At 37.3% G+C, this 24,437-nt stretch overlaps 1 protein-coding gene and 1 long non-coding RNA gene across 2 annotated transcripts; both read right to left on the reverse strand.

Moving 5' to 3' along the window:
• Positions 1-5,529: 5,529 nt before the first annotated feature.
• LOC133860617 (agamous-like MADS-box protein AGL11) lies at positions 5,530-19,020 on the reverse strand. The gene is made up of 7 exons (XM_062296190.1): positions 18,836-19,020; positions 15,740-15,907; positions 9,679-9,783; positions 9,460-9,538; positions 6,813-6,874; positions 6,456-6,555; positions 5,530-5,562 (listed from the first exon to the last, which is right to left on the reverse strand). Exons 1-7 carry the CDS (start codon positions 19,018-19,020, stop codon positions 5,530-5,532), a joined length of 732 nt encoding a protein of 243 aa, XP_062152174.1.
• Positions 19,021-20,692: 1,672 nt separating this feature from the next.
• LOC133861662 (uncharacterized) lies at positions 20,693-21,525 on the reverse strand. Its single transcript, XR_009899059.1, has 2 exons — positions 21,245-21,525; positions 20,693-21,099 (listed from the first exon to the last, which is right to left on the reverse strand). It is a non-coding gene; the product is annotated as an uncharacterized LOC133861662 (long non-coding RNA).
• Positions 21,526-24,437: the final 2,912 nt, after the last annotated feature.

Below are 24,437 nucleotides of genomic sequence, written 5' to 3' on the forward strand. Positions count from 1 at the left end.
GGAGTGATTATTGCAGATCATTAATGAGCCAAAATATTGACCAAGAAGGAAAGAGACGACTACTTGATCCTGTTAATTGAAAGATTTCCGGTATGATAGCTTTCCATATTTCCTTAATTTTCCATCTAGAAAATTCCCAAGTGAGGACAAAGTCATTCCATAATTATTGTATTTTTCTTCTTTGTTATTTCCATTCGTAGGAGATTTATTGCCTTTTGTAGCTTTAGGATTTTACTAATAAGTTTGGATTAGTTGTATTGAGAATTCAGTTTCTACCATCAATAATATTTCTGTTTTCACTATCAACGTTGTGTTGATTTGTATATTGGAAACACAGTTTTCCCATTCATGTTTATCGCTTCTGCTACAACAATTGGTATCAGAGCCTTGACTATCCTGGTATGATGGCAAACGACGGAAACGCAAGCAACCACTATGACGTCGAATAATGTGTAATGCAAGCCCTTCGAGCAGTTGTCGGCACGCTCATGGTCAGTGGTTTGACGGTATTGAACGCACATTGCAGGAGATACAACAAACCATTGCTGGATTTGGGTTCAATGGCAACAAAAACATTAACCCCAACCAGAATCACGCCAATGAAAAGGCTCTTGGCCATCCGGGTCGAGATCATGGCCTGAACCTCGACGGAGGCACTGCTTTTAAAGAATTTTCTAGTAATGAGGAACTTGAAGGTTTTGAAAATGGGGGCAGTGGCGGTTGGCAACAGCAGGAAAACTCCCACAACTTTCGAGTCAAGATTGACCTTCAATGTTTCAATGGTCATCTCCATGTTGAGAATTTCCTTGATTGGCTCCTCGAAGTGGAGAATTTCTTTGATTATATGTAGGTTCCGGAAGCACAACAGGTGAAGTTAATAGCGTACAAGTTGCACGGCGGTGCTTCAGCCTAGTGGGGACAAACGCAAATTAATTGAAGGTGGCAGAGTAAGCAACTGATCCGTACGTGGCTCAAGATGAAGAGACTGATGATGGATAGGTTCCTACCACCAGATTACGAGCAAATCTTGTATCAGCAATATCAAAACCGCAGGCAAGGAACTTGGTTTGTTAGTGAATATACGGAGGAGTTCTATTGGTTGGACTTGCGAAATAACTTTTCGGAGACGCAAGGACAAGAGGTCGCATGGTACATTGGTGGGTTACAAGTAGCTATTCAAGATCAAGTCACCCTCCACACTATTTGGATGCTATTGACAGTAGTCAATTTAGCTATGAACTTTGAAATGTAGCTGGCACGACAACCTGCGCAAACACAACCCTTCAGATAGGTGGTAAAGATAGCTGAGTCTCATACACCGGCGAACCATCAACAAACACCACAAGCCTGACGGTCCTAGGGAGAGAGCAGTAGTACCCAAACACCCAAAGTGTCAACCGCCCCAATTCAAGGAAGAGGCCCCAGTAACAACCACCTTTATGCGCAACTGGCATTGGGAAAATGTTTTCGTTGTGGCTAACCGGGTCATCGCTTGAATGGGTGTCCAAACAGGCGGACATTAAACATTGTGGAGTCGACAAACGAAGAGGGAGACCCATTCGAAGAGGCCAACGAGATTGGAGGAGAGGATCTAGGAGATTATGCTGGGGGAGAAATTGCGGAAGGTGACAGTGGGGAATTTGTCAATTGCGTCATCCAATAGTTGTTGCTAGCATTGAAGCAAGAGGAGAAGACGCAATGGCACAACATTTCCAAGAATCACTACACCACCAACCAAAAAGTGTGCAATTTGATAATTGACAGTGGGAGTTGCGAGAACATCGTCTCCAAGGCCCTTGTCGCAGCCTTGCAACTGAAGACAAAGAAGCACTCAAGCCCCTATAAGATTTGCTGAATCAAGAAGGGAGCAGAGACACGGATAACTAATACTTGTCGAATTCCTTTTTCTATTGGTAAATTTTATAGGGATAAGGTTACATTGTGGAGATGGATGCCTGTCATGTACTGTTGGGGAGGCCGTGGCAATATGACGTGGATGTCACTTATAAGGAACGTGACAACACATAATTATTCTGGTGGCATGGTCGAAAGATCGTGTTAGTACCGTCGGGTGAAAAGAGTCCCCTCCCCAAAGCTACAACAGTGGAGGGATTGTCCTTCCTCATAGTAGATGGAGGACAAATCATGGAGGATGTGAAGGAAGTAGGGGAGCTCTTGACGTTGGTGGTCAAAGGCAAGGAGTTGGTACAAGCAGTCGTAGACCCGGCAGAAGTACATCTATTGAAAGAATTTAGAGACATCACACCAGTCGAGTTGCCGAATGGTTTGCCTCCCATGTAAGACATCCAACACCATATCGACTTGGTGCCCGGTGCAAGCCTCACAAAACTTCCACACTGGTACTTAGGGAGGATTTGATTCGCAAAGGGCTACTTAGGGAGAGCATGAGTCCTTGCGTGGTACCTGCCTTGCTAATCTCGAAGAAGGATGGGAGTTGGAGGATGTGCGTAGACATACGTGCCATCAACAAAATCACGATGAAGTATCAATTCCCCATCCCGCGATTGTCAGACATGCTGGACATGTTGGTGGGGTCCAAGGTTTTTTCCAACTCGACCTGCGCAGTGTACCACCGAATCAAGATGAGGCCAATAGACGAGTGGAAGAGAACTTTCAAAATGAAGGAGGGACTGTACGAGTGGTTGGTGATGCCATTTAGGCTTTCCAACGCGCCTAGCACTTTCATGCGCGTGATGAACCAAGTCTTGAACCATTCATCGGTAAATTCGTATATGGAGCAATGCGTCTATGGTTGGCATAGGGGCCGTCATGTCTCAAGAAGGGAGGCCTGTCAAATTTCATGGAGAAGATGAATGACTCAATGAGGCCTGGCAGAAGTGGACCACATATGAGCTGGAGTTCTATGCAGTCGTTCGCTTTGAAGCATTGGGAGCACTATTTGATCCAGTGGGAGTTCGTATTGTAAATAGCGATCATTAGGCGTATTATTCAATTCATGAATCTATGTTTGTCTCTTTCTATAAATTATTGTCTTGTATTATCTTTTGAAGATCATCATTTATCATATTTTATAAATTGAATGTCAAACATTGAGTTGCTTTGCACTCTGTTTTCTTCCCCTCTACTTTTAGTAATTACAGCTATACTTGAGTTAAGACTTCTATATCCTTTTTCTTCTTGTGTTGCCTGCTGGACCAATCGATCCCGCATCAAATCTCCCTCCCCAATCATGCCCCACATCACCATACTCATAATATATGTGTACAAGTATATGTACGATTTGAGAGAGGGTTTTCTCTATCTTTTATCAACCTCTATACTTAATGATCCTATTCTGTTCTGTACTTGGATATGCATTGGCACTAAATAGACTACTACAGTTAGATTAGAGTTTGCAAATAATGCTCTGCCTGGAAGGCTACTACAATTAGATGACATAATTATAAAGGGTAAAAGATTTCAAAGCCATAAGTAAACTAACTTCATATAACCTTATTCAAACCAGATATTTCTCAGAAGCACTGGAAAAGACAAGCCCTTCAACCTGCCCCCGAATGCCAAACTATAGGTTTGTTACCCAAAAACCACGTATAGATCAACTAAGTCGATAACACTTTCGAATTTGGATTAAATGTCACCCTGAAACAATATGAGACACAACCCTTCAATAGATTTTTTAACAAAGTTTTCTGCAGGGTTTTCAAAACCTCCACTCACATACTCTGTAAAGCTGTCTCAAGTTTTGTTCCTAGCTGAGATGCACAATTTACTCTGTGTTATGCATAAGTTTCACATGAACAATGAGTCAGAAAAGCATACCTCTTTATGGGCTGATTTTGAAGCTTCCATCAATAGCTGTGTCTGTGTACCATTAAAACTCGTGAGTATTCTATCTTCTTTTTTGTCATAATACATAACTAGTGCATTTATTGAATACAAAGAGAGATTAAAAATCATAACGAACTGTATCTTAAGTTCTTTTATACAAGATACATATATTAGGCTTCACATAGGTGAAAAAAAAAAAAAAAAAAACCACAATAAAAACGTTTCTCCCCACATGTTAAGTTATGGAACTCTTGCAGGTGTCTGTATAGTGTGCACAGATCCATTCATTCTGACAACTACAAACATAGCCTAGTTTCTTGCCTGCAACTTGTGACGGGGGTTTAAAGTTTATTTTCTTTATTTGATTTATGCAACTGAATTGAAGTTTGTTAAGAATGCTTAATCACTGCAATAAAATTTGAGACATAAAATCCTAAAATCATGTCTGCCTGAACCTTTCCCAGTCAAACTCGTCATTATAACAATGTGAAAACCTAAATAAGTTTCTCTAAAAGAAGGGAAAAAGGCAAATAATCCTTAGAGGTGAGAGCACATGAACAAAAAAACATTGTGGTATTGAGAACATATGATGGTGGGTATCTAATACAGGTACCTTAACCAACTGCAAGCTTGTGTGCAGTGCATTCATGGTCTTTAGAGGATGTCACCATATAGAGAAATATGACTGGGCAAGGGCAATGCCTGCCTTAAGCTACTTAAAGCCATTCTTCGATATTAAATCAGTATGACCAGTTTTTTGTGTGTTGTGGGGGGAGTATCCTTTAAACTAACATGAAATGTTCCACATTAGTGTTGGTTACTGAACTTGATTTAGTGAATATTCATTTCTAATTTATTCTAGATTTATGGAGTTGAAGGGTCATTCATGCATGTGAGTTATTTAGGATTTATTTTTATGTGGGAGTTACATATGATGTTATTGAGGAAAAGCCTCAAACCAGTTAATGCTTTTCATCAAATACCTCGTGTGTGTGTGTGTGTGTGTGTGTATTCGTTTAGATGTAAACGAGCTATTTGAATACTGGAAGACTAGAGGCATTCAATATAGCTTATAAATACCCATGTACTCTAATTATTATTCTCAAGCGAGTGGAATTAGAAATTATATTGGTGTGTTTCTCCTCTCCTCCGCTTATCTTTCTTAGAATATTGAGTGTGTTTTAGCCCGTTTGAGTGCCATCAGAAATGAAGAGTGATTGGGTCTAAGCCGTAAACGTATAAAATCTTCATAATTGAGAAAAGGAAGAAGGAACTACTTTTAAAGACTGCATATCAAAAGCTAAGAGGAGCATAGTAATTCAGGAAATGGTAATTAATGACCTCCTTTTGCAGGGGAAGTGTGAATATTCAATGAAAATCACTAATATAGAAAAGAAGAGATGGGCTCTGTTTGTTTACCTCCAGGCTCGCAGGAGACATATGAAATCCCGGGGTGCGAGCTTGAAAATGCTCACAAGAAACTACGAAGATATTCTTCTTCTTCACTTTTTTTTCCCCTCTTTTTAACAACTAATGGATTCGTACAAAATTGAACTCCTGACTTTACCTTCCAGCCTTCTTAATGGGAAGAGGAGATGCCATTAGATCCAAAGACCATTGGAAGAAAATTACAGTTTATAGAATCATGACCTCTGGGAATTTCTTCACCACAATTTTTTCATGAGTAATAAACCAATCTTATAAAACTCTAGCGCGCCTCTAAGTACACTGATAGTATATAAGAGGAGACACCTAATTAGAAAGAGAAAAGCGATCAAAGAAATCATCATAATTAATCGTTAGAAGGGACAAAAGATCGCAGTCCAAAGGTACAAAGTATGGAAGAAAGAGAAAATAATAACTTTCGAGGATCTTTCTAAATGCTCAAAGTTCCTATTATTCATCTTCCTCCAAATAGTGAAAAAAAAAAAGTATGTGGGCACCATTTTTCGTACCGTAGCACTCTTAAGCCTTCCAGCGGACCACCAACAAGTAAACAAGTCGATAACCCGTTTAGGCATAATTCAAGACATCTCGAAGTGGCTCTCCTAGGCCTTCCAGCGGATCACCAACAAGCAAACAAGTCGATAACCCGTCTAGGCATAACTCAAGACATCCCGAAGTGACTAAAGACAACACTCCACAAAGCAGAAGCCACGTCACAATAAAGAAAAAAAATGGTCCACAAACTCCCAGCTCTCTAACACCTCTTTATTTTACTTTCCCTTTCTGGGTTTAGCAGAATAAACCATCTCTCTTACACCACAATTCCTTTATTATACTTTCCCTTTCTGGGTTTAGCCGAATAAATCAATTGCTCACAGCTGCTTATCATCTCAAACGAAAGGTGAAGATTTTTCCCAACTTTCGGTATTAAAGCTTTTATTATAAATTTTTTTTAAGCTGACGTGGCAGTCCACGTGACATTTACCACGTCAGTTATTAAAAAATTGAATTTAACTGTTAAAATTTTTTACTTAATTACTTCTGATTTATGTAAGAGAATTATAACAAATCTAATTTCCGTTGTATTTGCCTTCAAGAATTTTGACTACTATTACGGTTTTTAACCATTTCTAATATTCCTACTGAAAAAAAAAAAAAAAAGAACAGAAAAGAAAAAGCAGGTAGCTTGTAAGAAATACCTTTCTGCATCTGGTTTGTCTTAATATGGCATCCAGTTCTATCTCTAGTTCTGTGAGCTCCGTTATGTTTTTCTGATCAATGTTTTGCGCGTCAAGGTGCCTGCCAAAAGAACAAAAATAAAGGCGCATTAGCTGGTCCACTGAAGCAAATCTACACAGGTCCCAAAGGTGTTATGCAACTGATGGACAAGCTAGCAGTTTAACAGAGGAGAGGATCATGTAAAAAGGGAAACTGATGTTCAAGATGCTGTTGCCTTTGAATCATGTAAAAGACGAACCTACAGTTTTCCCTGTTACATGAGACATTTGTTTCCTGTGTCATTTGCAGCTCATGTACATGGACCTCAAAGATGTTACCTTTGAATCATTTGCAGTGGGTTAGCACTTGTCTGATCAACAGTAGACTCGGGAAGATTTTGCTGCATGACAAGACAAAAACTGAATAAGAGAGAAATTTCATAAAGTCAATCAGAAAATATACCTCCTAAAGGGAAACTGTCCTCTTCATGATAGTGAAGGATAGATTAGAGAATTAAGTAAATATAAAATTTATCAGTGAGATTTGGGTATATTGGGTTTTGGGTCTTACGTGATTTTTCTTCACCACAATTGTGTACTCCATCTTTGGTTAGTGAATTTACATTGAAGGAACCATGTAAATTCTAGTGTTCTTGTGCATGATTGTTTTGTGCTATTTATCGTAATCATGGTCAATTGAACAACAAGTGGTAGCATAGCTAAAGTTTGAAATTCAGATCGACGATTATGGTAAATATAGCGAGTACCGAATATGAAGTAAAGAAGTTCAATGACAAGAACAACTTTTCTCTTTCGCGGAGAAGAATGAAAGATTTTTTGATTTAATGTGGAGTCTACAGCACATTATTGGAAAAGGCGAAAAAAACACGAGAAGATGGACGATGATGAGTGTAATAGTCCATCCTCAATGACACAATATTGTCTATTTTTGGCTCCCTTGAACTATACTTCCCAGGAGGTCACCCATCCTAGTACTACTCTCGCAGAAGCACGCTTAACTGAAGAGTTCTAATAGTTTTATGGTCATCACGACTTTAAAACGTATTGTGTTAAGAAATGTGTGAATATACATATAAGCACATGCCCATTCTCATACCCAAGTGATGTGGGACGTCACAATGAGTGGAAAGAGATGGATGTCAAGGCAGCTAGTACTATCCGTCTCAATTTGTCAAATAAAGTTATTGGCAACGATTGATTTCAAGATTTCGGAGGAAGTATGTACACGTAAACCGGTTGATTATTCAGTTTTGAAATTATTTGGTTTCCTTTCATAAATTCATGTGCAAAGTGGAGAGCAGTCAAAATTAGATCCAAAATCAAGAAAGTGTAAATGTTTTGGTTTTGAGATTCGTATTAAGGGTTAAACATAGGCTATGAGATCCGGTTTTAAAGAAAAAAAAATTGTTCGTAGAAATGTAGTATTTGATGAGGCCTATATGCTAAGAAAAGGTGATGATGAGACATCACCTGATAGCCAGAAAGGGAAACAAGTCGTGGTAGTGGAGTTTGATGATCAAAGTACCCATAGACAAATGATGATGAACAAATTTTTTAGAGATTCACATCACTTAGAAAAACCTTATTATGTAGTAATGGCACAAAGAAATGTGATCGAAAAAGTATGAGAGATGTATGAATTTGATGATATGGTTTCTTTTACTCTAATAGTTAGCAGTGGAGCTTCATCGTGTGTTCACAATGCTATCAACGGGAAAAAACAATAATAGTTGGATAGCAGTCATCATGCTAAAAAGAAGAAGTCACTACAAAAAAGTAAAACTCGAGAATTTGTAGAATTATCCAAAATAAAAAAATATAAAAAAAAAATTAAAAAAAAGACTATAAGGTGCAAATGAGTTTAAAGAAAGACGTAATTAGCTGAAAAAGCTTTGTGGCCAACAGGACTGGTAGAGAAGTATGGTGTTATGACTAAACCATTATCCTATGCTCCAGGGTTTTGTCGAAGACATCTTGAGGAGATACGTATTGTTAGATTTAATGAGATTCAAATCAAGGTGGAGATTTGTTGACGTGACTTAACCCATCAAGTCATGTGAGTATTTTTTTTTTTTATCCTAAGGAACTGGTCTTCTTGCACGTGAAGGACGAAGTTGTTACTCGAAGTATTAATTGCATTAAGATGACCTCCTTTTAACTAACTCTGACATCCTCTTAACTTAACTGACTCTTTACTAGTATATATATAAAGTATGACTCGTTTTCTTTTTTTTTTTCTTTTTTTTTTTTGTGTGTGTTCGATTGTTTGGTGTTATTTACCGTAATCGCATATTGCATAACACATAGGAAATGATCATGTTTCAATGAGCTCAGTTCTATTATTTATTTATTTATTTATTTATTGGTCTGAATTCAATGGCCTCATTTAATTAGCAAAGAATCTGTAGATGACTCAACATTATTGGTAAAGGCTCTCTTGAGTTGAGATTTGGAGGATAGAAATTAAAATGCAGAGCAATCAGTAATCGTGGCATTGTAACTAACAATAAAACTACTGCATACATCACTTGTAATGTTTCATTGTCCTTTCTTCTGATGCGAAAAAGGCATTTATTAACCCTCCCCCCTCAACAAAATAGGCAAGTAAGAACGATGAAAGCAGTAGATCAAAGCTCAGAGTCTTCTTCCACCAAACCATTGCATATCTACATATGCTGGTCCAGTGCCCTGTGTTATATTCTGAACTCCGCATCCTTTTCCTGTTGCACTAAACACACACATGCACACACTTTTTCTGTGTTTTTCTCTCTCTGAATCAAGCTTCACCATTATGCATGGTCGACAATCTTTTTTTAATAGAAACACGGTCGATTGAGTTACTAATTCGGGATTCGGCCCAGGATTCAAATCTGAAATAGCAACTTGTTGCATAAGGTCAGAGGATTTTGCTATAAATCTACAGTCACAGATCTACACCTCTACAAAGACGGAAATTTTGGCTAACCTTTTCTAGTTCAGCTCTCCTGCAGACAGCAGCTTCTTCATCTACATGCGTCCTGTAACGCCCAATAATTTCTTCTAGACTGTAGCACCAGGAATACAGAATGTCAAAAACATTATAATATAATAGTTGCACGCATCAACAAAACTTAAACAAACAAGGTGATTAGGTGATATTTCAACAATTAGAATTTTCACTTGAATACTTTGCTCATAAATTCACCAAAGTAACAACAACAACAACTTATATTTACGTGCTGAGACAATCAACTCAGGTAATACCAGTGCATCAATTAATATATTTTTCTTTCCTGAGCAAATAGTACAACTACAGAGACAGCAAAACAAGACAAAAACAGAACAGAAAAACACCAACAAAGGAGGAGGAGGAGGAAAAGGAAAAGGGGGGGATCTAAGGAGCGTTAAGGCCAGTAATTGTTGGGTGGTTTTGGGCGTCCCTCTCAATCCCAAAAGCTAACTCATAAGGTGAGGTTTTCCCTCACACTTATAAACGGACCACCCAGCCCATTTTACAACTAATGCGAGATAAATCCCAACACTATATAGGTACAACAACCGTCCGTGCAGAAACAAAATGAGAATGCTTCTACTTTTTTGGGAAGAAGCGGCCCATCTAGCTAGATTATGAATATCGCACTCTTCATGTTATCAAAAAGGCAATCAAATCGGGTAATACCAGTGCATAAACAAGACAAAAACAGAACAGTAAAACACCATTAAAGGAGAACAAACAAAGAGGAAGAAGAAAAGGGAAAGGAAGGGGAAGGGGAAGGGGGGGGTTCAGGTCAGGAATAGGGACAACAACAGTCTGGGCAGAGACAAAATGAGAATGCTTCTACTTTTTTCAGAAGAAGCGGCCCATCTAGCTAGATTATGTAATATTACAGTCCTCATGTTATTAAAAAGGCAGAACTTGAACTTTCTGCAATATTGCAGTCTTCATGTCAAGTCATGTCTGATACTTTAAAAGTTGGACTCACAGGATTTGAATTTTTTCTTTTACTTTGCCTCCCCATGTTTTTAAGAGTATGCTTGCAGCGAATGACCCTTGTTACAAGGCAAGGACTTTTGATATGTAGCAGCAACCTCTATCTACTTTGCATTACAACGTTTAATCCATTTTCACAATCTACACACAACTGAGTTAACTGAGCATCCAACTATGAAGAACTTCGGATTTGGAACGTAAGCTAAGCCACTATTTCGTAGTAAAGACACTTTCACATTATCCTTCTGGTTTTAATAGTTTTAGTTGATCTAGAAACCTCTCCTTCTGCTTACTGCTTACTCCAATTACTTTTTTGTATTGCTCTCCAAAGGCCTTGTTCGGTAAGGGTTTTGAAAACACTTTCATGTTTTTTACACCAAAAACACAGTTTTTTTTCAAAATCATTACCAAGCAATTAAAAACACCAAAGACTTTTTCAAACCAACCCATTAAAACCACCAAAGACTTTTCAAATGGGAACCCTACCAAAAAAGTACTTATCACTTTTATGTCACATCAAAACTACTGTCAAACATACAGGAATATAAACACTTTATGAACAGCGACAGTTTACCACTTCCTCCAATAAAATCATGAAATACTTTTATTTTCAAAATTCTACTTGTCCACTAAAATTAAAACAGTTGTCAGGGTTTGATTCTCTTGTTGCAGTCACGTACATTACCCAAAATGATGAAAGATTCTTTCAATTTGAAAACTTTCCTCTGAACTTTGCAATAACATGGCCACCTCTCAAAACAGAGTAAATATTGCAACAGTGATGATAACATCTCATAGCGCCTTGTTTGGTAACGATTTTGAAAACACTATTCTGTTTTCTAAGCCAAAAACACATTTTTCTCAAACTCATTAACAATCGATTCAAAACACTTCTTAAATGTGGATTTCACAAAAAAAAAAAAAAAAAAAAACATTTTTCACATTTATGTCACATCAATATACTTTTTCAAACCAAAACCAAAACCAAAAATCACATTTCAAAACTGTTGTCGAACATACAGGCTTATAAACACTTTATAAGCAACAACAGCTTCCTCCAATAAAACCATGAAACTCTTTTATGTTCCAAATTCTACTTGTCCACCTACATTAAACCAGTTGTGATTGTTAGAATATCTTGTTGCAGTCACGTAAATTACCCAGAAGGATGAAAGATTCTTTCAATTTGGAAACTCTGAACTTTGCAATAACAGAGCCATGTCTCCAAACAGAGTAAACTGTGCCTGCGTACTAGCTGGAACAGAGAGATAAAGACAAGCCGCATCATGTGATAACCCAAGATCTCTTATGAATCACTTGCTCGATTGGGCTTCACAGGAACAAGAATTTAACCGACACAAAGAAACCACGTAAAATCTAACCTCACAAGCAGTGAATAGATATGATTCTAAAAAATTTAATTTAAAATTTAAGGGTAATATAGGAAGTAAAATGGTACTTTATCTACTTTATGATAACCAATACAAAGAAAACACATCATATAGGAAAATGATTTGTGGGGGACGGTTTTTACCGTCCTCCCAGCACATTCTTTATATTAAAAATTTTGATTTTAATTAAAAAGTTGTCTCTGAGCTGGAGTCCATTCCCTGTATATATATTGTGTGATAGATAGAATCTTTCACTAGAGAGAAGGAGTGAACCAAATTAAGTGAGAAAAAGTCAAAGCATAAAATAAGAATATACTAAAAAGGAGGGTATCAACTGTCAAGCTAAAGTGAGACTCTCTCATTTAATTGGTAGTTTTATTTACTCGTTAAGGTAGTTATATTATACCACAATCGATATATAGAACCTTAATGTAAACTAGTTAAAATGTTGCCTCAAAAACAGAGTTGCTGAAAAACGCACCTAGGCATCTTTTTTTTAAGGGACAAAGCGCCCACAAACCTTGTGATGTTTTGTGAAGCACTAGGCTATTAAAAAAGCTTTTTTCTTTTTTTTAATAAAAAAGCATGTTTTCCCCTATGCCAAGCTAGGATAAAGATTTTAAGGCAATTCGCATTCGCTTCTCTAAATTTTTATCTAAAATAACGGATCCTTGCTACTTTTTCAATTTTAGTTAAAGGCTTTTCAAATACACTTCACATTTGACTATTTATTCTTTTTCTATAACATTTAAATATATATATATATATATATATTTTGAGGGTTTCGACTGTTTCTATCTAAATTTTAGAAAATAATCTATCTTACACATGCCTAGTCAGTGCACAACCTTTATGCTTAAATAGGCCTCAGACTAGGGACATAAATTGTTGCTAAAGTTTAGAAAGCAACAGAAAAGAAGAAAACAAAACTAAAAACAACGTTGTATGCAAACTCCTCCTTAAGGAATAAGGACTAAACTATTATTAATACTAGTATGATCAGCAGATAAAATAGTGTCCTAGATGACCTTATCAACCTGTGGCTTCTAAAGCAGAGCTTCATCCTAACCCATGGCCTCCCAAGTTGGCCATCCGCTAAAAAGGCTAAGCATTTTCAAATGCAATTACTGCATGACTAGATGGTTTATTGCTTCATTCTTTTGAAAAAGGAAACTAGATGGTTTGAGTCCAGATTCACCTGTCTCTATATTAATACTTTCTAATAATATTTTTGAAATTTGCGTGTAGAGAAAGCATAAAATATTTGGGCCCTTGCCATAACATGTAACTAGGTGCGACACCCCGCATTGAAATAGTTAAGTCCCACATTGGGCGGGTGGATTATAAAGGCGTGTATATAACGAGTCTCACATTGGGGGTATATTGGACGAGATTGGGCTGCATTAATGACTTTAGGGTGTTCTAATTGTACATTAACAAGTCCATTTGGGGTATAAAATAGATGTGAGTAGTGCTTCCCTGCGACGTGACAAATGGTATCAGAGCCAATCTAGTAAACACGGTGCTGAAGACTATAGTGTGATGCAGACCTTGACAAAGATGTCACAGATTGAAACGGATGAGATTTTGATACCCTAGATTGTGGAACTTAAGTCCCATATTAGATTGATGAATTATGAGAGCATGTATGTGCCAAGTCCCCACATTGTTTGTATTTTATACCCCAAGTATGAAACTTAAGTCCTACTTGTGGGGGTATAAAACAGAGTATTAACTCTTCCTCTACACTATATTTGGAACTTATCTAGTTATGTACAAAGAATCTTAAATTGTGCTGATAATCCTTCTACTAAACAGTATCTCTTCCCCCATCAGATATGGTGAATAAGTTCATTGATTCAATTATGTATGAGGATGCGAGTTATATTTACGTATAAAAAGAAATCTCCAAAGCATCAAATATCTAAATTACTTTGCCTAGCTCAATCGCTTATAAGACTTGAAACCACAAGTATATTTAATTGTTAGCAGAAGAGGATTTGCAGATTTCAAAAATATTATAAGAAAGTTGGCTCGTATTGCCGCCGCATTGGGGAATTGTGATGTAACGTGAGCCCTGACAAAGACATTAGGAATTTGAATGAAAAAAATTATGATACCCTAAAAAGATAGTATTGCATGAGATGGGTGGATTGTGAATGTAACTGTGCTAAGTTCCATATTAGTTCTTTGTTCGGTGAAACTCGACTATTTAAGTGGCTCTGGAGCTCCAACAGTAACTTTGACTTGTCTTTTTGTGCAATGTTAATCTATAATTTTAAAGAACCATCATCAATCCTTATCCTCCAATATTGGTTTGTCCACTTTATCCAAGTTTTGTGTACATTTCTTGGCCTTGAACATAAGGTTTTCCCAACTGAAGATCCGCCATCTATTCCTAGTTCTCAAATATCGCTATGTTTAGTAATACTTTTCTAAAAGTGTTTTTGCTATCAAAACATTGAAAACACTTTTTGGACATAATAATCCAAACAAATTTTTATATGTAGCTCCTACAAAAAATACTTTTCAAGTTTTATTTTTTTAAATTACTTCTCAAAACACTAAACACTTTATAAAAAATAAAAAATAAAACATAAAACACTTTTAGAAAACTTCCTCCACCTTCATATAAGAATGCTTTGAAAACACATACTCCGTTTTTAAAAGCTAGTGAAAACTACCTTTGAAAACACTTTCCAAAATACAAAACAAAATTACTTTTCAAACTAGTTCTTGATAGCTCATTTTCCTTAACCTGGAATAAGCCGACTCTACGATTTTGCTCAAAGATAATTTACTATGTTTTCTAGTTAACCTTTCATCTATATGCTTCATATGTTATTCACCCTAATCCATGATAAGACATTGAAGAGAGAGAGAGAGAGAGAGAGAGAGAGAGAGAGAGAGGTCATGTGGTTCAATTGTAAGGCACGCCGATTTAAATGAATGGCACTATAATGTTTAGCACCTGTTGATTAAAGATGGTAATCATGTTTAAGTATTTCCTAACGTCAAAGATTTGTTATCTCTAATCTAAAACCCAGAAAAGCAAACCTATTTAAAGATGAGGTAGTTTAATATTACGACTTTTTATCCCTATCACTATTATTGCTAATATATAGCGAGAATGAAGCCTTTTTAAGAAAGCACTTTTAAATTCTAAAAATTTCAGCCTTTTTTTTTTAAAAAAAAAAAATTATTTCTTTCAAAAAATTTCTTGAATTCAAACCCCTTTTTTTTTTTTTTTTGTTTACAAGTAATAAATTAATCTTATTAAAAATGTAAGGAGCTCTTAAGTACACCGGTAGTATATAAGAGGAGACACCTAACTAGAAAGAAAAAAGCGAACAAGAAAATCATCATAACTAATCGTAAGAGGGGATACAAAGGCCGCAGTCTAAAGGTACAAAGTATGGAAGAAAGAAGAAATAATATCCTCCAATGATCTCTCCAAATCCTCAAAGCTTCTATTCTTCATCTCTCTCCAAATAATCCAAAAAAGGCAAGTGGGCACCATTTTCCACACCGCAACACTCTTAGGCCTTCCAACGGACCACCAACGCGCAAACAAGTCGATAACCCATCTAAACATAACCCAAGACATCCCGAAGCGGCTAAAGAGAACACTCTACAAAGCATAAGCCACATCACGATGAAAAAGAAGATGGTCCACATACTCCTTATCTCTCTTACACATGCAATATCTATCAATGACAATAACACGTCGTTTCTTGAGATTATTCAAAGTAAGAATTTTGCTTAAAGTTGCCAACCATGCGAAAAAGGCCGCCCTCAAAAGAGCCTGGGTCCGCCAGACCAAAGAAAGCGACTTCCTTCAAAACGACTTAACCTTGAAAAGACCTCTTTTGAAGGGAACCCACCAAAGTTTATCTTCACTACCTCTTCTCACTATAACTGAATGCAAGACTTGTACAAAAGACGCAAAAACACCCACTTCCCAATCATGCGCCTCTCTAGTAAAGCTCATGTTCCATTGAATAGAACCGCCTAGGAGCTCCACATTAACCGCAACAGAGGCGTCCTTTGACCTAGCAATACCAAAAAGAGCAAGAAAAGCACGCTTGAGAATTGTATCCCCACACCATAAATCATACCAAAAATCTAATCCTAGTACCATCCCCCACCACAAGTCTAGAAAAGCTTGAGAATGACTCCTAGCCTTTTCTAATGTTCTTCCACAACCCCACTCCAAAGGTTCCTACAGGCTCAAGAGAACACTACCCACCCCATAAGCTGCCATAATTTTGAATCCATTACAATTCTCCACCATGCGTCTCTCTCAATCCCATAGCGCCACATCCACTTACCTAACATAGCACAATTGAAAACCAACAAATTTCTTAACCACTCATTTATGTTACATATTTTCAATATGGGACTTAAGCTTTTTATACTCACGCATGTACACTCAACATTAATCTTTTCCTTACGGGTGAGTATATCACTAGATCACAACACTTCCCTGGAACGAAAACTTCATCAATCTTGTGCGGATTATGTGATGCACCTTCATCCTTACTCTAATTGCAAAAGGAACTACTATTATCCACCATACCATTACATTTCCCTTCAAATGAAAGCTTTATCAATATTACAGGTCATCTCTATGATCACCTGAGGGCTATATGGACTCTATCCATGCCATGTAGCTTCTCCCAATTTCAATTGCAAAAGGAACTCAGAAGCCATACATGCGCACCGTCTCTACTCTAATTGCAAAGGAACCACTATCATCCACTATAAGCATACAATCATTGGTTGGCTTTAGAAGTTTCTTAAAATGTGAGACTTCAACATTCCTACTCTCACAAAAGTATACTCAACAATACCATGCTTGTCATTATTTAACAATTTAATTATATGGCTCTTTGGTCACCAAAGATTCAAAAATAAAGATCTGATGGAGGCAGTAAAAAGCTCTTGAAAAAACCCATAATTGTTTATAGCCTGCGTAGTTTTAGGTTATTTTAGTTTTACTCTAATTTTTACGTTTATTTGTGTTAGCTCCATAAGACCTCTCCACTAAAATCTGTCCGGCGCTTTTAACTACGCTAATCATAAATGACACTATTAATTTATGGGAATAGGATCCTATTCCCAATTTATGTTGCCCTTTTATGTAGATTAGAAATCATCTTCTAGTCTAAGTTATAGTTGGAGAAATCATCTCAACACTATCTAATTATGACAAGCTTAAGATTAGAAGATGATTTCTCCAACTATAATTTCTCTTAGCGACTATACTCTTGCAATTATTCTGTCAAGTGAATGGCATAACAAATCTATTAACCGGATTTAGATCTCGTGCAATAGCGCTCTAATATGTGATGTTCATTGCCACATCATCAACATAAATTAAAAACTGAAACGTTCTCTTTTTTCAGCCGCCAACCCTACTTCCACCATGGCCATGGTAAAGCATACTACCAGTCTAACACCACCTCTTTTTTCGGCCGCCAACCCTGCTTTCACCATGGCCATGGTAAAGCATACTACCAGTCTGACACCATCACGAAACACCTCTCTTTTTGTATAGACAAAGGGATAGTCAACCACCCATTTGGCTGTTTGTGGCCAAAGAAAGTGATTCGACCACCACAAAGGCTACTGGAGGTGGATCTATGATTTGTCTTCCTTCTGTTGTTCATATGTGATTTCATGGTTGGATCTATTTTGTTCTGCTGTTTTTTTGGTGAATGAGATTCTTGTATAGATTATATGTATGGAATAGCCAAAATTACCCACCAGCTAGCGGCAGGTACGGGGCAGATTCCGCCTCTTGTGAACAGGCTGCAGGTGGATACCGAAACCGCCCCCCGCTGGTGACTAATACATGAACAAGATAAGGCTGAAATCCGCCCCTAAGAGGCGGTGCTCCGCCCTAGACAAAAGCGCGTTTACAAGGTCATACATGCCAATACAAAAATTCCAAGGCTGAAACCTAAAATACGAAATCGCTTTTCTGCATAGATACGTCTAAGCTTACATCGTGGTCTAAGAGAAAAGACGACATCACAATCACAGGAACCGCCTGCTCGTACGTGGAAAGTCGTAGGAATTACACTTTTGCCGCAATATATAATTTGGATTATTCGTTGTTTATACTCCAGATATACTTAGGTTTATAAATTTGGTGAATCACAAAATTACCTAAATTAATAAACTCTTATAAATATAATCTCGAATTCACCACCAAAAACATGCCAATCACAATTACAATAAGAAGAGCATTCAATATCATAATTTCAGAAGAGCAGAATTTGACATAAAGTCAAGGTAATGAGAATTCATACTAAAATCAATGAAATTTCATGTTGATTGGCCTTAATTAAGATAGCCAGATAAATTACACTAGGCTAAGTGCAACAATTAATGGTGAACCACAGTAACAGGTGCACTAGCATGTTCACAACAAAAAGCCCCAAAAATTGTTGGGCGGTCCAAAATCCAAAAGCAATTACAATTAACAAAAAATCTATATTCCAAAGCCATCTTCATATGAAGATATTTCCAAGTGGAGGATAAGCGTATTGCTGGAATTGATTCCATATAAAGATTGCAAAGGCTTCCCGGCGCATCTGACACCGAAACCCAACTCCGAGAAACTGATATTTTAGGGGGCCCGTGGTGTCAAACAGTGGCACCGACATGACCGAAGAAGACCATGCGATTAGACCCACCGCCAACCAGAATTAATTGCTCCATCAACTAGGGTTTGGCATACAGAAAGCACGGAACATGTATGGACTATACGGAGCAAAAATATCTTCGAGCAAGATATTTAAGATATTTTCCCCTGATTCTGACTCAAAGCTAAGACAGGTGACCGTACGGAAAGCAGAGATGGACCACAGAGGGACATGCAAAGAGTAGAAGCGAGGTCTTCGCGAGCTGATCGAGACAAAAAGAAAGGAAATTTGTGACAGTGTGTGTGTGAAAGTTCAAGAATGGCCAACCTCTCTGCACTACAGAACTCGTAGAGCCTGCCTCGGTCGGAGAAGATCAGGAGCGCCACCTCCACCTCGCAGAGCACGGCGAGCTCGTTAGCCTTCTTCATCAGCCCGCCCTTCCGCTTCGAGAACGTCACTTGCCGGCTGATCTTGTCCTCGATTCGCTTCAGCTGCACCTTCCCCCTCCCCATTCTCTCTCTCTCTCTCTCTCTGATGACCAAAGCCCTAACCTTCGAATCGGATGGGGTCCACGAAACAGTTCTGTTTTCGGCTTATGAGCTCCGGAGACGAAGAGGCAGAAGTGAATTTTGACTTTCAAGTCCACAGAGGCCAACAGAGCTAGGCGATTCCAAAGTCGGTTCTTCGATTTGACGCGTGGCACCCTTCGATTTGACCCGATGTGCCTTCTCGGCGAAGGCTTCTCGCACGTGCGAACAGAGCAAGACAAACCTTCAGGGAATGTTTGGTTGATCTTTTTCTCCCCAGTTTTCCCTTCCGAAAAATAGAAGTAGGATACTATGAGCATCATTTTATTTATCTCGAGGACCATACTCTTCCACGTGGCAAGCACCCTTTTCGTACGTTCCAGATTTATGATGGGACAATTATCCAAGTGTCGATCTTATGGACGCGTGTCGGAAAACCAGCGTTAAAGAAAAAGGATACGTCTGACGCTTACTAAGGTCCGTCACGGTCTATAACTATAGGGACATGATTGGCTCACAACCCATTTGCACAACTCCATCACAACCCCACTCACAATGGTGTGGGGCTCATACACATGGGCCCCACATCATTGTGAGTAAGAGTTGTGAGGGAGTTGTGATGGGGTTGTGGTTTTATCATTTTCCATAACTATAACGATAGGTCGATAGCCGTGAGATCTGTGTCTGCCAGGCTATGGAGCCGCAAAGTTGGGCCGAAGTAAAGAATCCAATTACGTGGTGGACTCGATGGTCTTGCTCTTGGGCCGGATTTTTTTGGAAAACATTTTCTCTTAATCTTGGTGGATTCGTAGTAGATTGGGCCGGAGGCTCAAACCAAATTTGCAGGGGTGAGCGTTGGTTCGGTAGGCGGTTAAGTCGGTTAATTCGGTCGGTTAACCGACTTTTGTCGGAATGTAGTCGGTGAATTTATTTCGGTTAAGTCGGTTAAGTGGTTAATAGGCGGTCGATCAAGTCGGTTAAGCGGTTAATAGGCGGTCGGTAGTCGGTAAAGCGGTTAATAGGCGGTCGGTTAAGTCGGTTAAAGCGGTTAACATTCGGTTAAAATGGGTAATGAAACGACGTCGTTTTGATTTTTATAAAGGAAAAAAAAAAAAAAAATGATCATACGTTTCGTTCTTACTAAAACGACGTCGTTTCGTTTTATGTCGGTTCGGTTAATTGGTCGAAATAGAATTCGGTTCGGTTCGATTCGGTTACCGCTTAAAAGGCGATTCGGTTCGGCTGCCGCTTAAAAGGCGGTTCGGCTTGGCTGCCGATCCGGCTTTCGAAATAAAATTTTATACCGACTACCGAACCGAAATTAGTCGGTTAAAGTCGGTAGGCGGTCGATGGCGGTTCGGTTCGGTAGGCAGTCGGTAGGCGGATAATTTGCCTACCCCTACAAATTTGGAGAAAACATTTGTCCTTGAGTAATGAATCCCTACCGCTTAAATATACAATTTTTCACCACCTTATCTATGTGGCAAGGTGGACCCTCACCTTAATTTATTTTTAAAAAATAAAAAAACTCAAAAAGTAGTAGGAAACCACCTTGCCACATAGGCAAGGTGGTGAAAAGTTGTATATTTAAGCGGTTGGGATTCATTACTCAAGTAATTTCACGTTGCAAGACAGAAGACACTTTGGTTCAAAGAAATAGCAAATTTTCAAATTCAATTCCTTCCCGTATGAAAGCTATTCTTCTATACAAATATCTTAGAAAAGAAATTATCCACAGATAAAATTGAGATTTGGATAAATTTGAATTGAATATTTTGTGGGTCATTAACAAGGTCGATGATTGAATAATTGGTCAATCGACCTTGTTAATGACTCTTCCTCTTCTCCAAACTCTTCCCGCGGCTTCTCTGAAACTTTTTATCAAACACTTCGGGTGTTTCACCTTTGTTTCTTCACCCACACAGAAAGTTTACCGCCACTGGCCTCCCAATCCTCAACTGAATCATTTGGACTTTGGAATTGGTAATACAACACAACAGTCCACAAGATTAATTATTCAAATGGTGACGTCCCTTCCCAAAGAGTAGAAAATTCTTTGTAGATCTGGGAAAAATACAGAAAAAGTTAGGGGAAAAAGCTAAAGAAACCAAACAACCCACAAATCAAAACTAAAATGAAAACAACGAGAAGCCAGATCTGGGGTCATACTACAAGAGAAAATCAATTGAAAAAAAATAAAAAAATTTACCTTTGTACGGTGGCGGTTCATCCCAGCGGGCGTGTGGTGGTTCTTGAGCGAAGTATGGTGGCTGTGGGCTCGCGGCGTACGGTCGTGACCCAGCGTCGCACGGTGCTTTCCGTCCATGATTTGGCGTTCCCGAAGCTCAGCCAAGTAAGGTGATTCGTTACTTGGCGTCTGTTGGGTGGCTGATCCGTCGACTAGTCTGGATATGGTGGATTTTGGGGGAGGGGAGGGAGGAGCTCTGAAGATGGGGGCAAATTTCGTTTTATGTAGAATAGAAGAGTTTTGAAATGGTTTTGAATTTTGAAATGATTTTTTTATTTTTTATTTTTAAAAGGTACAAACAGCTGGCTTTATTTTGTCCTGGGATGAAATGGACGGCTTAGATTTTCAAATTTGAGGAACTCAGATTTTATGAAATATGAGGGGATCTCAATCCCATTCAATCATTATTCTCAATACTTAATACTTGGCAATTACCCGATTAGTAATGATTCATTGCCACCTTTTGATACAACTTTTTATTCCTATCTGATTTTATTTTTAAAATTCAAAAAGTAGTAAGGGACCACCTTGCCACATAAGTAAGGTGGTAAAAAGTTGTATCAAAATGTGGCAATGAATCATTACTCTTACCCAATAGGCAACCGTCCTTAATTTTCTCTTAATTTGGAGATTATTTATTGGAAATTGTGGGCAGATGCCATTTACATTAAACATCTTCTATTTCCTACAAAAACATAAATATATTATATATAATTCATCTATCTATGCTTGTGCGTTCACTTCAGATTATTTTTAAATAGTAAAAAACTGTTTAATGAGCTAATTTTTTTAAAAAAGAAAATTGTTTTAAAATGATGTGTCACTATCACTTTTAAGAAAAAATTTCCTTATAAGTTGATTTTTCCATAAATCGAAAATATCATTTTCACGGTGTAGTTTGGTTTATCTTAATATCTTCGAGTCTCTGACCCAGTCGAATATTGATTTACCTTAATATCTTCGAGTCTGACCCAGTACTCGATTTTCCTCAATAAATTAGTCCATCTTTTCAATATCTTGCGTGTGAGACTGATTAGTATAGAAATAACGGGCTCGTTTGGTAAAAACACGTGCAGAACAGAACAGAGTAGAACAGAACAGAGTAGTGGAGTTGTTAGTTTTGAAATTAGTAAAAAGTGATGATGTGATATAAAATAAAAAGAATTTGTGTAAAAAAATGAAAAAAATTTGTATTGTAGTGAATTTTTTTATTTGGATAATAATAAAAAAATTATTGATATGATATAAAAAGTGAAAAAAATGAGAATGTTTTGATGTTGATTAGTAGTGAAAAATATAAAAAAAAAAAAAATGAAAAAAAAAATACATAAACAATACTGTTATGTAATGTTGCTAGACAAACAAACCCAACAATTTGAGTACAGAAATATAGATCATTTCCCTGTCAACTATTAGATTTTTGTACTGGCATCCAATTGGCCCCAGATGCTGACTCTTAAAAATAATATATATATTTAAGGTTTGAGTGCTTTAATTAATATTCATTGGCCATATAACAAAAAAACAAGAGCTTACATGTCTTTAAGAAAATGGCTTAAAACACGGAAAGATGTAAAAAGGGCCCATTACTAAAAAAGTGGTTAGTGATTAATAATCGGCATCCAATAACCGCTAACCGGTAATTATAATTATTTTAGGTTATTATTATTTTTTAAATAATAGCAACCGATTATACATCTTTAATTTGAAACCAACTTGGCCGATATCAAGAGAGCTAATATGATTGTTAAGACCAAGTTAGAATTGAGCATCGCTTTTTCACTTGTTCTTCTCTATTTTATTTGAAATTGAAACGAAAAAGCAGTTTTTTGTTTTCTGTTTTTTTGTCAAAATTTTATTTTATTACATTATGCATACACCACATCATTTAAAAATGATCATATTCCGTTGCAGCTGGCGATGCTTGAATTTCAAGCGTCCATGGATGGACCAACCCGGGCCCGGCCTACTTCTACCAGCTAATAGGCCATGTCCAAGTGTCAATTTGGTTGGAACACCCTAGTCCCTAGTGATAGTAAAGGCTGGCTCTCTATATATTCTTCCATTCTTTTTCCTTTTTTTAGTCTTCCAAGTTTTCCTTGTTGGAAAATTTGGTTAAAGTCGTTAAAGGACATAACTAATCCTTGGCCAGGCCAAAGAAAAGCACACCATAATTAAGTAAGCTATTTATTGAAAGGATTATAGCAAAGCAGATGCTTGCTTAACTTAATTATAAATAGATTGGAATATATTTCCTTTTTTCCTGATCAAATCTCTCTTATTGGATAGGGAATCAAGCATTGATATTATCTTAATTAATAAGAAATATCAGTTCAAGGATTAATGGACATTCTCCAATCGAAAATATCATTTTACAGAAGATGTTTCCAAATTGATATGATATATTTGGATCTAAATTGATATAATACAATTGTAATTAGATAATATAATATATTTAGAACTAAATTAATAGGCTTAAACTTTTAGATTAAGCAGTTTTTCAATATATTAAATAATGGTGATAATGGAAAACTCTTTTGATTTTTATTTTTCCACTGCACTATCTTCATTTATCTGGTTTACTTGGAAATTACTTATACTAAACTTTAAGTCATCTTTTTATTGGCGAGACAATTTTAAACTAATGGATCAGAATCCCTTGTAATTAGTTGCCCAAATTATAACTAATTGAGAGAAGATCTCGATGGATTAACCCATGTGTCTGAACAAATCTCATATTGTCTAAACACCTATTCAGACAAATAAGCTCATTCATAACCCTCCCTTAGAGCCCTCTGTCATGCAGGGATAAATTAATATACTTTGAGTGAGTGGAAACACAAATTAAAGGTTGGGTAAACTAATATACTTGTGCGAGTGAGAGCAAAACTCAAGGCTAAGCCCAGAGGCATTATGATTTGAAAGAGATGTGTTACAGTACTGTTAGTTAGGGGTACCCCTTCGGTCAAATTAATGGGTCGTGTCTCTTGGAGACAACTCCCTAGATGAGTTGTTACTCTTTTGAAGGTTCATATATAGGGGCATCTATAAATAAGTCTATTGTCCACAAATGTAACTTTTGTTAAATTATCATTTATTACAAACATTTAAATTTTATAAGAAATGAATCAACTATTAATTCAATTAAGGACAA

The sequence above is a fragment of the Alnus glutinosa genome, chromosome 2 (genome assembly GCF_958979055.1).
Source record: "Alnus glutinosa chromosome 2, dhAlnGlut1.1, whole genome shotgun sequence".
In the NCBI taxonomy this organism is placed as follows: Eukaryota; Viridiplantae; Streptophyta; class Magnoliopsida; order Fagales; family Betulaceae; genus Alnus; species Alnus glutinosa.